Raw genomic sequence first — 12,446 nt, forward strand, 5'->3', positions numbered from 1 at the left:
TTACTGGGTTGGTTTGCTGGAGCAGTGGTTTTAATTTTAACTAAGTTGCTATAAGTTCCTCCTCCAGATTTGGGTGCAGGCTTATAAAGCCTCAGGGCAGACACAGTTTCTATAGGCTGGGTGGGTGACAACACCAAGGAACCAGCAGAGGGCGTGTTAATGCTAACCTGCTGCTCTGCCTATAGTACTGTCTATATATATCTATATCTATATCTATATCTATATATATATATATATATACACTATATGTATATATGTATCTATATATATGTAATATATCTAAAACCATGAATAAATATAAAATAATAAAATACGTAACCTTATAAACACATACATATGTTTATTTATACATACATTCATTCATATATGTTCACATACATACAATTATGAATGAATATATACTTGCACGCATACTTTTATAATATATACATATATGCACACATACATTTAGACGTATGTGTGCATATATGTATGTATAATATAAATTTATATATATTCTACATAAATACATATAATACACAAATATGTATTTGTATGTATATATGCATTTATATATTTTTGATATATGTATCTATTACACATATATACACATATATCTCTGCATGCATTCATACATACATGTATGCACACATACATACATGTATGTATGTACTCCATACATTCGTTCACTCGTCAATTCATTCATTCGTCCATACATTCATTCACTCGTCCATTCAGCCGTTCCCTCGTCCATTCATTCGTTCCCTCGTCCATTCATTCATTCACTCGTCCACTCATTCGTTCACTCAGCCATTCATTCGTTCACTCATCCATTCATTCATTCACTCGTCCATTCATTCTTTCACTCACTCATCCATTCATTCGTTCCCTCGTCCATACATTCATTCACTCATCCATTCATTCGTCCTTTAAGTCATTCCCTCGTCCATTCCTTCATTCGTCCTTTCATTCCCTCATCCATTCATTCATACGTTCGTTCACTCATCCATTCATTCATCCGTCCATTCATTCGTTCCCTCATCCATTCATTCGTTCCCTCGTCCATACATTCATTCACTCATCCATTCATTCGTCCTTTCAGTCATTCCCTCGTCCATTCCTTCATTCGTCCTTTCATTCCCTCATCCATTCATTCATACGTTCGTTCACTCATCCATTCATTCATCCGTCCATTCATTCGTTCCCTCATCCATTCATTCGTTCCCTCGTCCATTCATTCATTCATCCATTCATTTGTTCACTTGTCCATTCATTCGTTCCCTTGTCCATTCATTCGTTCCCTCATCCATTCATTCATTCGTCCATACATTCGTTCACTCGTCAATTAATTCGTTCCCTCGTCCATTCATTTGTTCCCTCGTCCATTCATTCATTCGTTCACTTGTCCATTCATTCGTTCACTTGTCCATTCATTCGTTCCCTTGTCCATTCATTCGTTCCCTTGTCCATTCATTCGTTCCCTTGTCCATTCATTCGTTCCCTTGTCCATTCATTCGTTCCCTCGTCCATTCATTCGTTCCCTCATTCATTCATTCATTCGTCCATACATTCGTTCACTCGTCAATTCATTCGTTCCCTCGTCCATTCATTTGTTCCCTCGTCCATTCATTCGTTCCCTCGTCCATTCATTCGTTCCCTCGTCCATTCATTTGTTCCCTCGTCCATTCATTAATTCATCCATTCATTCGTACCCTCATCCATTCCTTCATCCATTCATTCATTCCCTCGTCTATTCATTCGTTCCCTCGTCCACTCATTCATTCGTCCATATATTCATTCGCTCGTCCATTCATTCGTTTCCTCGTCCATTCATTCAATCATTCGTCCATACATTTGTTCACTCGTCCATCCATTCATTCCCTCGTCCATTCATTCGTTCCCTCGTCCATTCATTCGTTCACTCGTCCATTCATTCATCCATTCATTCATTCGTTCCCTCGTCCATTCATTCGTTCCCTCGTCCATTCATTCGTTCCCTCGTCCATTCATTCGTTCCCTCGTCCATTCATTCGTTCACTCGTCCATCCATTCGTTCCCTCGTCCATTCATTCGTTACCTCGTCCATTCATTCGTTCCCTCGTCCATCCATTCGTTCCCTCGTCCATTCATTCGTTCCCTCGTCCATTCATTCGTTCCCTCGTCCATTCATTCGTTCCCTCGTCCATTCATTCGTTCCCTCGTTCATTCATTCGTCCATACATTCGTTGACTCATCCATTCAGCTGAGTCTGCCGAAAACAAACTCATCACTGTGTAACTGAGAAAACGCTCCTTAACTCAGGTAAGCTGACCACGAGCCGTGATGTCATCACTCACACAACCACGCCCTCAGCAGGTCCACTCTGACATCTCCAGGGAAAAAGAAGATGAAGAAGGTGTTGAGCACAAACATTTATTAAGCCAATAAGTTAAAAGGTTCAGACACGAAATATCAGCTGACAGGTCACATGACTGAGACTCACAACTATTTAAACACACCAACGAGAACAACCAGGAGTGAGATCCGCTGCTTCGCGGCGCCGTCTAGCGGAAGTCGTCAGCAGAGAACATGCCCTTGGCTCGCCGCAGGATGGAGTCCTTGGCCGCGTCGTACGGGTGCTCCTTGGACGGGATCTCCAGCACCGCCGGGATCGACTGCATGTGGGCGTCGATGGCATGGCGGATCATCTCAGCGATGAACTGGTTGATCAGGATGATGCCGATGTCGCTCCTCGCCAGGAAGCTCCTGCGGACGCACAGGGACAGGTGAGACAACGCGCGCGTGAGACAACCCGCACTCACTCACGCCCTGTCATGGACGGCGGTGTGTGCGGGACAATCGAAGCACTGTGCCATCATTACGCGGCTGAGGTTTAGACCAGCTGATAAAAAACCTTCTTTTTTTAGTTTATTAACAAACACATGAACACAAAACAAAGCAGAAGTCCGACCGGGTCGTTGGGTTCCGTCCTTGCTGGACCGAGACCAGCGCTTTGGTTGGAGTTTCTCTGCCTCCAAAAAATGCTTTACGGGAAATAAAACTATTATTCTTTCAATCACTTGGGTCATGTGATCACTCGATTCACGTGCTTGTCGTTGGAACGCTCGGGTCACGTGACCGCAGCTGAAGCGGTCCGTGATTTCATGTAGCCGTGTCCACCCCGGATTCATTTGTGGCCACAGACATAGCTGTTGTGACGTCACTGTTGTGCTATTCAATCGCCTCGAAGAGAACCGAACCGATTAAGACTTCAAATGAACTAGAACTGAACTGGTTCCGCTCGGGGGCTCTTACTTGAAGGTCTCCTCGATCTCCGTGATGCTCGTGTCCTTCTCCACCACCAGGAAGTTCGGTTTTCGGTTCTTGTTGAGCTCGCCGATCCCACCGAGCAGGAAGCCGGTGCACGTGTCCTCGTCGCCGATGACGGCGATCAGCTTCCCGCGTCCGGCCATCAGGAGCTTCAGGAGCTTCAGGAGGAGCAGAGGAAAACAGCGACTGACTGTCTGGTACAGGTCATGTGATGGGAGCTAGTCAGCTGACTGACACTTCCGGTCAGCGCCAGTGGGCGCCGCCTGCTGCTCGGAGGATCAAACTGCTCGATGACGTCATTCAGATTCACGTTACTGATTATCTTATCTATAATAGAATAAACTGGAGAGTAGTGTGTGTGGGGGGTCTGTCTACTGACGCCCTTGACGTCACCACGAAGTTTTCCTTCTTTTTTCTTGAGAATGTGGGAAAAAATTGATTGTAGGAAGAAAATAACACCTTTGTTCTCATTGCCTTCCAAGCAAATCTTAACTGGATCGCTGACCCGTTCTCCGTCCTGCCGCCTGATCCGAGCGTGAGAAGAGCCTGAACACATGAACACGCTTCGCCTGAGTCGAGCGGATCAAAGAGGCGTTCAGGGTTGAATTGCTGATCCTCGATTGTCCGACGGCACGTAAAGGCCTCGGCGGTCACGTGAAGCATTAGGCAAAGAAACACGGAAACGATGCGGAGCTCCTAGACTGTGAAATCAACAGTAGAAGAAGAACTAGAGGAAGAAGAGGAAGAATGGTGAGTTTGTTTACGATAACTGGACGTTATTAAGTCAGTGTGACGTAGATATGTCAGAGTTACAATGAATTACGTCTCTGGTTAGCATGTTAGCCTGTTAGCCTGTTAGTTTCAGCGGTACCGTGTCGTGTTTCAGACGACTGCGGCTCTGACGGCGGGTCTGGAGCGGATCCCGGAGCAGCTCGGCTACCTGGTCATCAGCGAGGACGGAGTTCTGGCCGTGAGTGATCCCGAACCCCGCCGAACCTCCCACTCACATCTTCGCTACTGTAGCAGAACCACCTGTGCGGTGTTGTGGCTGTTAACTTGCTGTGTTTTGAGCGAACTGGTGACCCCTGACCTCTGACCCCCCCAGTCTGCAGGTGAGCTGGAGAACGACGAGCACACGGCAGGTGTGATGATGCAGATGGTTCGAACAGCGAGTCGCTTCAGGTTATCAGGATCAGCAGAGCCGCCATTCAGACGCATGTCAGGTAAGGCGCACGCGCAGTCAGGTGACCGGTGTGCTGGACTCACCTGCCTGTCTCTCTCATTCGCAGTGATCCTGGACGACTTTGTGTACATGGTGACTGTTTCCGGTCAGAAGGTTTTTGTGGTGAAGCGTCAGAACAACCAGCAGGAAGCAATCAGCGTGTGAATGGGGTCGGAGGTCGGGGTCAGCAGTGTTGATCTGAGGACTCTGCTGTTGTCTATGTCGCAGTCAATAAAGTTTATTTGTAACTCACTAAACTTGCTTTCATGTCTGGGATGACGATCAAGATCTGCAGTTCTCAATGTGTGGTCTGGGGACCTCCAGTGGTCCCTGATTTAGTTTCATGTCACTTGTGCAAGACGCCTGAACGCATCATTTCTTCGCTTGACTGCAACGCTGTGATGCCAGGACAGCTGAGCCAGAAGGCAAAGCTCTGGATCTAGTGGTCAGTCTTGGTTCTGGCTCTCACCTGCGGCCAAGAACTATGGGTCCTGACTGAAAGAACCAGATCTCAGGGACCAGCAGACGTGGGTTTCCTCAGAAGAGGGACTGGTGTCTCCCTCGTGGGTGAGGTGAGTGTTTCTGCAGTCCATCAGCGTCTCCCTGAGGAGGTGGTCCAGCTAAGGGGGGCAGACCCAGGACCAGGTGAAGGGACTACATGTCCATGCTGGTCCGGGAACGCCTGCAGACCCCTCATGACAAACACAGCAGGTTTGCACCGCCCAGCTGCTGTAAAGCTTCGTCCTGATTGGAGGGAGACGTTCACTCACTGGGTTTTAACCCTTTGAGTGGTGCTTTGTTTACATCCCAACATGTCAGAAAATCGTGCTGCAGATCAAAATAACGCCACCCATTTTTACAACGCTGGTTTTCTGAATGGGTTCTGATGCGTTTGAGTGCCAGATCAACTGATGATGACATCAGAATCATTTATTCAGAAAAAAACAACTGAAAGTGGAAGTTTTGAAGAAAAAACCTTTATTGCATCATCGCTGTTTCTCGGCTTCTTCGTGTTGTTCAGAATGACGAGGCCTTCAGGGTCGGCTCTGTGGAATGAGTCGTAAGACCAGGAACGCCTGCTGTAAGCCCCGCCTCTTACCCGCTGGTACACTGTCACCCCGCCCTCTTCCATAACAATCAGTCACATGAGTTAAAACATGCGGATCAAAAAGGAAGAACCAAACGTGTGCAGAGACGACAGGAGGAAGAACAGAAGAAGAGGATGATGGGAGTCCGTGACATCACCTCCTACAGACACACACATTTATAATTTAAAAAAAGAAAACAGTCCTGGAGAAGCTCCTCCTCCTCTTCCATTTGTACACGGAGACACCAGTCAATGACATGAGCCAATGACACCAGTCGCTGCCACTTCCTGTCCTCCTCAGAGACTCTAGCGCTTGGCGAGCTCGTTGGACAGCCAGTCCAGACCCTCGTAGAGACCCGTCCCCTGTGTGGCACAGGTGGCCTGAGCGTGCCACTGGGGGCGGAGACACAAACATGAGACACGTCCCTACATACAAACACATTGAAATGTAGCCACCAAGAGCTGCACCAGTGTATATCTGTTGTCACGGTGATAAGCAGGCACCTGATTGGCTGACGCAGCATCATCAAGACTGATGTCATGAACTCAACCAATCACAAGCCTTGCTGCTCTTGTTGCCCTCACTTCAAAATAACTCATTGATATCACTTCCTGTCTGATGACATAAGTCTGGATCAGCTTTTCGACTGTGGGGGGGTATCGATTGTGGGGGGGGATCGATTGTGGGGGGGGGGGGGGGTCGATTGTGGGGGGGGATCGATTGTGGGGGGGGATCGATTGTGGGGGGGTATCGATTGTGGGGGGGTATCGATTGTGGGGGGGTATCGATTGTGGGGGGGGGTCGATTGTGGGGGGGGGTATCGATTGTGTATACGTACAGTTCTGTTGTGTAGGTTCTGGAGACCCAGTTTGTTGGTGAGTTCACTGACCGCCATGGCGTTGGGAAGATCCTGTTTATTGGCAAATATCAGAAGCACCGCATCTTTCAGCTCATCCTCCTGGATCTACAGAGAGGACACACGATGAGTGACATCACTGATGACATCAGGTCCACGGAACGACTGCGACGTCACAGACGGAATCACTCACCATCTTATTTAGTTCCTCTGCAGATTCAGGGATTCGCTCTCTGTCGTTACTGTCGACCACGAAGATCAGACCCTGGAGGTCAAAGGTCATGTGTTATTTTGACCATAACATGGCTGCCAACGTAACACAGATGCTATCAGATGTGTCACATGAGGCGCAATAGGCATCGTTCGCCATGTAACACTTCCTGTAGCTGGTCTGATCAGAACTTCAGAATCACTTTCATGATGTCATTATTTTGCTGCGGTTTTGAACCAATTATTTAGTTAAATAAGTCAAATATAAGTTGATGACGTCAAGCTGGCATCCGTGATGTCATGGCGTGTAATCGTGCGTCGGTGTGAGTGAACCCACGAGAGGCTCCGTGCGGCGCAGCGGTGACAGGAACAGCCAACACAGCTCGACTTATCAGGTGTTGTTCATTATCATTTAAATTCAGTGACTCAAAAAATGACCACGGATGAGAAAGGGGCGGATCTACTGCTCAGCTCTGACACGACGGAGGTGACGACTCGCAGTGGAGGACGCCTCCAACTCACCCATGACAATTGACTTTGACAAATATGGGACGCAATAGGGTTACCATGGCAACGGGAGCCAGCAATGACATGTTGAGTCCAAACCACGGCTGGTGTGTAGCCTGAGCACAGCAGGTCACGTGTTGAGGTTCTGCACCTGCGTGTTCTGGAAGTAGTGTCTCCACAGGGGGCGGATCTTGTCCTGGCCGCCGACGTCCCAGACAGTGAAGCAGATGTTCTTGTACTCGACGGTCTCCACGTTGAAGCCTGGAGCAGGAAACACACGACTTCCTTCTCAAAATACGTACAACTCACAGTGACCAAGAACTCGATGACGCCAGTGACGTGTTGTTTACCGATGGTCGGGATGGTGGTGACGATCTCCCCCAGCTTCAGCTTGTACAGGATCGTCGTCTTTCCAGCTGCGTCCAAACCGACTAATAACAAACACGTTTAAAGACACAAAACACACATTTAACATCCGGTAGCGTCTTTGTTCACGTGACCACTCGGGTTCTCCCCAGCTCGCGGGCTGCTGCGGGGTCTGAGTCCAACAATGGCACTTTAACCGGATTCAAACAGACATCTACCCCGCTAGCATCTGCCGGCTAGCCCCGTTAGCTTCTACTGCTCCCTCCGGACACGAGCGACTCACCCGGAATCTTAGAGCCCAGAACCACGGCCGTGGCCGCGACAGTGACCGGGCTCCAGACCAGAACAGTGGTGTCGAGAGTGTTTCTAGCCCCGCCGGTGTCTGCCCGATTAGCCTAGCGGCTACTTAGCTTAGCTGAGGTGCTCACCCATCAAGATCCTCATCTGCTTCTTCCCGAAGAACTTGGAGAACAGAGACGAGATGGTCAGACCCATTTTACTCGGAGGTCCCGGTTCGGCGGCGAGGTGGTGAAGCAGCGGGGGAGCGCGTCCGTTAGTACGGGGGCAGCTGCGGGTCCGAGCCGGAGACGAGCGGAGATCAACGGCGGACGGTCGGTGGGCGCAGCTCCTCCTCGGTGCCACGTCCAGGCCAACGCGGAATAAATGACGTCACGACCTCCAAAAAACTTTATTAACAAAAAAAAAGAAGTTGTCGGTTCAGCGGCCGCTGGAAACGCGGAGAATTCGGTTTTGTTGGCGACAGAAGAGACGCCTGCGTGTGGTTACTTCTAATAAATAAAAGACAAACACCTGACAAACACCAGGCGGTCACGTGATCTGACTGAACCAGCAGTTCAACAGCGGCAAGGTGAAGTTTATCTGCGTGGAACTACAGGACGAAGCAGGTGAGGAATGAACGCGCAGCAAATACACGCAGATCCACAGACACTGACTGTTCCACGCTAATCGGAACCTTCCGCCCCTCTAACTGAGCCGAGGTCTCAGACAGAGGCACACTGACAGAGGTGCAGGTTCATTCTCCTGCTACCCTGAACGCAGCATCGGAGCCCCGTCCCCTCCAGTTCCGGGTCGGACCAACATGGCGCCTGCTACTGACGGACACCTCAGATGAAAGTCTTCACCTCGACTGGGTTTTTGATCAGATGAATCGAGGCAGATAGTTTGTAACCGGTTCCACTCGGTGAAGGGCCACAGGTTCGAGTCCGTCCCGGCTGTCGGCTCCTTGTCAGGTAGGAACCGGACCCGTGGCGGTGGTTTAGTCCTGACCGGCGCAGGGACCTATGGTTGTTTTTTTTTTATTTCTTTGTAACGAGCATCCTGCGTCTTTCTAGAACGTCGATCCCCGCTTATGAAAGATTTTCTTTAATTTCGAGCAGGTTTGAAAAGCCGGAAGTGACGCATGTGAAGAAAATTGAAGCCGTCGTGATAGTGTACGATGTTGTGACCGGTCGGGAACCCTCATGGATCCATATTGACTCAAATAGAACACATGACTCTTCAGACGTAGAACGGTAGGTGGAGCTTCAGCTATCAGGATGAGGGTTCTCTATTGGGTTCTACCACCTTATCAGAGGAACCAGCTCAGGTGGGACAAGAACTGGGACTAATTATGTTGGCTCTCCCAAGACATGATGGTTCCTCTTGTCCTCTGTAGCTTAGCAGACACAGAACATTCCAGGTCCCTCCTGGAACCCTATGACGTTCCTCTGTGTTACGTTCTCACTTAGCTAGTAGAACATTTGACTTCAATCAAAATGACTGCAACCTCTTGAGCAGGTTCTTCAAACACGTTCCGTCAACGTCTCCGGCTCCTGAAAGAGCTGCAGGAACATTCCAGCAGCAGAAATGTTCTCAAAGGCCCCGCCTCAGAATCCCATGACGACACCGTGGACGTTGTCACTATCACGCCATTTGTCTCTTTCAGAGCCAGTTAACGCACTTTGGTCCTGGCGGCTACTGTGGATCTCCGGTGAACCAGACCCCCAGCAGGATGGGCGATCCAGTCTGACGGAACAGCGGCGTCATGGAGAAGTTCGGGATGAGTTTTGGGGGCGGTCCCAGCAGGAAGGAGCTGCTGGACACCGTGGAGGCCCAGAAGAAGCAGCTGGTCCAGTACCAGAGCCGCTTCAAGGATGTGGTCCGGGCCTACAAGAGCCTGCTGAAGGAAAAGGAGGCGCTGGAGGCCAGTCTGAGAGTCCTAACTGTGTCTCAGGAGGTGGACCTGAGGCAGGAGGGCGAGGCAGCAGCGGCAGACCTTGTAGAGGACGGCTGCTCACTGCACAGCGAGGACAGCGTGGACACTGCAGCATCCGTGGACACACCAGAGACAGCCAGGGTGGACCCGGCCCAGGAGGAACTGGGAGAAGCAGGAGCATCTGCCAGATCTGACCCCAGCGGGTCTGACAGCGGCAGTTTTGGGGTGGAGCAGCAGGCCACACCCCCTCTGAGCTCAGAGGCAGACCGGCGGATTGTCCAGCTAAAGAGCCAACTGAGCACGCTCACCAGCGCCCTGGCCACAGTGACCCAGGAGAAGTCTCGCATGGAGGCCAGCTTCCAGGCAGACAAGCGGCAGCTGAAGCAGGAAGTAGAAGAGCTGCAGGACCGCCTCACTGCCATGGCAGTGCAGCAGGAGGCGGAGCTCCAGGGCCTGCAGCAGCAGCTGGCGGAGAGTCGTGCTCGCATCATCACACAGCAGCACGAGAGGGAGCAGGAGCAGGGCGACCAGCTGCAGCAGCTGCGGGAGCTGCAGCGCATCCTGCAGCAGGAGCGCGACCAGCGTCAGGACGCCGAGCTCCGCCTCCAGGATGCCAATGCATCTTTGCTCATGACATCACAGGCCGCGGATCGGGGGGTTGAGTCGGAGGCTCACCTGAACCAGGTGAGGGAGGAAAGAGACGAGCTGCAGCGGCGTCTGCAGGCTGCTGAAGAGGAGAAGCAGAAACCCGATCCTCGAGTGGACGAGCTGCACTGCGAGCTGAACGAGCTGAAGAGCCACGCCCAGCAGCGGATCCACGACGAGACCCGCAAGGTAAGACGGTCCGATGTTGGGCAGCAGGTGTCGGCAGTGTGGTGGCATACTAACTGAGTGTGTGTGTGTGTGTGTGTGTGTCTGCAGGCGTGTCAGGCAGAGGAGCGTGCTCGTGAGCGCGCTCAGGCCGCCGAGGCGCGGGCGGCTGGCCTGGAGCAACGGCTGTCAGAGCTGTCAGACCTCCTGGGGTCATGTGAGAAAATGAGGCAGCGCGACCAACTGGCGGCTCAGAGGCTACGAGACCGAATCCTGCAGCTGGATATGGAGAACAAGACGCTCGCCCTCGCCACCTCAAGCAGGTTGACCTCTGACCTCTGCATGGACGACGCCCAGCTGGACGTGACAGTGCTGAAGGAGAAGCTGGAGAAAGTGAAGAAGCTGCTGTCGCTGGCGGCGCAGAGAAACCCGGAGCAGGCGGCAAATATCCAGAACCTGGCGGAGACGGAGGCTGAGATGGGCGGAGACAGAGGCGTGGTCCTGGCACACCAGCAGGAACTGCGGCAGCTGAAGGAGGAGTTTGAGCGTTACAAGGTGCGGGCGCAGGTGGTGCTGAAGAACAAGAATGCTAAAGATGGCTGCCAGGCTCGAGAGCTGGAGGAGGTGCGGGACCAGCTGGCGGAACTGAAGGAGAAGTACATCAACCTGCGTATTCAGAGCGACGAGGCGGAGGCCCGCCACCGCCAGCAGCTGGAGGAGCGGCAGCAGCAGGTGGCAGCACTGCAGCACTGTCACAGGCAGGAAGTCGAGCGCGTGGAGTCGCAGCACCGTGACGAGCTGATGTGCCTGGAGGCGGAGCTTCACAAACAACGAGAGAGAACGATGGCGCTGCTGGATGAGAAGGACCAGGAGCTGGAGCGTCTGCGTGCTGCCGCATTGAGCTGCAGCCTGAGCGCACAACGCAGCAGTGACACGAATAAGATGGCGACGGAGGGCAGTGCCAGCGACGAGGGCGAGGGCGACATAGTCAGCCAGGCTCTGCAGCGGGCAACGCCCACTGAGCCCACGCTGCTGCTGTACGCTGAGCAGCTGGCCAGGAAAGATGTAGAGGCCGGCGCATTGCGGCGGCTGAAACACCAGCTGGAGGAGGACATCCATCAGCTGCAGGCCAAGCTCATCGCCAATGCAGAGCGCCATGACGAGGAGGCGGCGGAGCTGCGAGGTCAGCTCGACAAACTGTCCCGAGATCAGAGCAGAGAGGGAGCCAACATGGAGTACCTGAAGAACATCATCTACAAGTTCCTGACACTGCCAGACGCCAGCGGGAGGCAGCAGACACTCACCGCCATCCTCACCATCCTGCACTTCAGCCCGCAGGAGAAACTCGCCATCATGAGGCTGCAGGGGGCGCCGTGGTGGACGAGCAGCAAGAGATAACGCACCGAGAGGAGGAGAGTACAGGCTGCAGTAGCAGCCGGCGCCACCACGTGGGGATCCGTGATGTCATGAGGGTGATTGTCAGGGCCGTTGGCACGACAACACAAAAACTTGAAAATGTCTGTTTTTCTGAACCGATTCTGCACCGACCGACCACAGGAAGTTTTTGACAGCGTCATTAGTGACTTCCTGTTTGTGTGTGAGCTGTTGTGGTCGATCAGCGTAGAACTGAACCAGACGGGACGCCGCTGTGACAGCGTCTGAGACGTCTCGTGTGTTCGATTCCCTCGTGATCATTAAACAGTTTCTGCTTCAAAGTCTGTTTGATTTAATCAGGAACAAAATGTGAGGAAGTAGAACAGAATTCCCGAAACGTTACCAGAAGTCAGTTAAACTTTCAAAGTAAAATACTTACAGTACCTTTGGGAGGGAGAGATTTATCACAGCACAGTCGTTGCACTTTGACACTGAAGCTGCGTATGAACT

The 12,446-nt window shown here is 51.6% G+C and overlaps 4 protein-coding genes across 9 annotated transcripts; 2 read left to right on the forward strand and 2 right to left on the reverse strand.

Moving 5' to 3' along the window:
• Positions 1-2,377: 2,377 nt before the first annotated feature.
• On the reverse strand, positions 2,378-3,834 carry atp6v1f (ATPase H+ transporting V1 subunit F). The gene is made up of 3 exons (XM_086201534.1): positions 3,748-3,834; positions 3,274-3,446; positions 2,378-2,724 (listed from the first exon to the last, which is right to left on the reverse strand). The coding sequence occupies exons 1-3, from the start codon at positions 3,757-3,759 to the stop codon at positions 2,523-2,525; spliced, it is 387 nt and encodes a 128-aa protein (XP_086057660.1). The 5' UTR covers positions 3,760-3,834; the 3' UTR covers positions 2,378-2,522.
• lamtor4 (late endosomal/lysosomal adaptor, MAPK and MTOR activator 4) lies at positions 3,777-4,767 on the forward strand. Its single transcript, XM_086201535.1, has 4 exons — positions 3,777-4,038; positions 4,175-4,258; positions 4,394-4,511; positions 4,578-4,767. Exons 1-4 carry the CDS (start codon positions 4,036-4,038, stop codon positions 4,673-4,675), a joined length of 303 nt encoding a protein of 100 aa, XP_086057661.1. The 5' UTR covers positions 3,777-4,035; the 3' UTR covers positions 4,676-4,767.
• Positions 4,768-5,467: 700 nt separating this feature from the next.
• Positions 5,468-8,980, reverse strand: LOC147262559 (ADP-ribosylation factor 4). Its single transcript, XM_086201547.1, has 6 exons — positions 7,966-8,980; positions 7,522-7,602; positions 7,323-7,432; positions 6,648-6,719; positions 6,437-6,562; positions 5,468-5,990 (listed from the first exon to the last, which is right to left on the reverse strand). Exons 1-6 carry the CDS (start codon positions 8,030-8,032, stop codon positions 5,904-5,906), a joined length of 543 nt encoding a protein of 180 aa, XP_086057673.1. The 5' UTR covers positions 8,033-8,980; the 3' UTR covers positions 5,468-5,903.
• gcc1 (GRIP and coiled-coil domain containing 1) lies at positions 7,382-12,425 on the forward strand. 6 transcript variants are annotated; one of them, XM_086201540.1, is made up of 4 exons: positions 7,382-8,841; positions 8,935-9,069; positions 9,483-10,586; positions 10,674-12,425. In XM_086201540.1, exons 3-4 carry the CDS (start codon positions 9,582-9,584, stop codon positions 11,958-11,960), a joined length of 2,292 nt encoding a protein of 763 aa, XP_086057666.1. In that variant the 5' UTR covers positions 7,382-8,841; positions 8,935-9,069; positions 9,483-9,581; the 3' UTR covers positions 11,961-12,425. The 6 variants fall into 6 exon arrangements, with proteins under 6 accessions (XP_086057666.1, XP_086057664.1, XP_086057663.1 ...); XM_086201538.1 differs by having other exon boundaries at positions 7,382-8,787; XM_086201537.1 differs by lacking the exon at positions 8,935-9,069 and having other exon boundaries at positions 7,382-8,442; positions 8,536-8,787.
• Positions 12,426-12,446: the final 21 nt, after the last annotated feature.

The sequence above is a fragment of the Aulostomus chinensis genome, chromosome 4, assembly GCF_037954235.1.
Source record: "Aulostomus chinensis isolate RoL2024-O1b breed Wild chromosome 4, RoL_Achi_v1.0, whole genome shotgun sequence".
Lineage (NCBI taxonomy): Eukaryota > Metazoa > Chordata > Actinopteri > Syngnathiformes > Aulostomidae > Aulostomus > Aulostomus chinensis.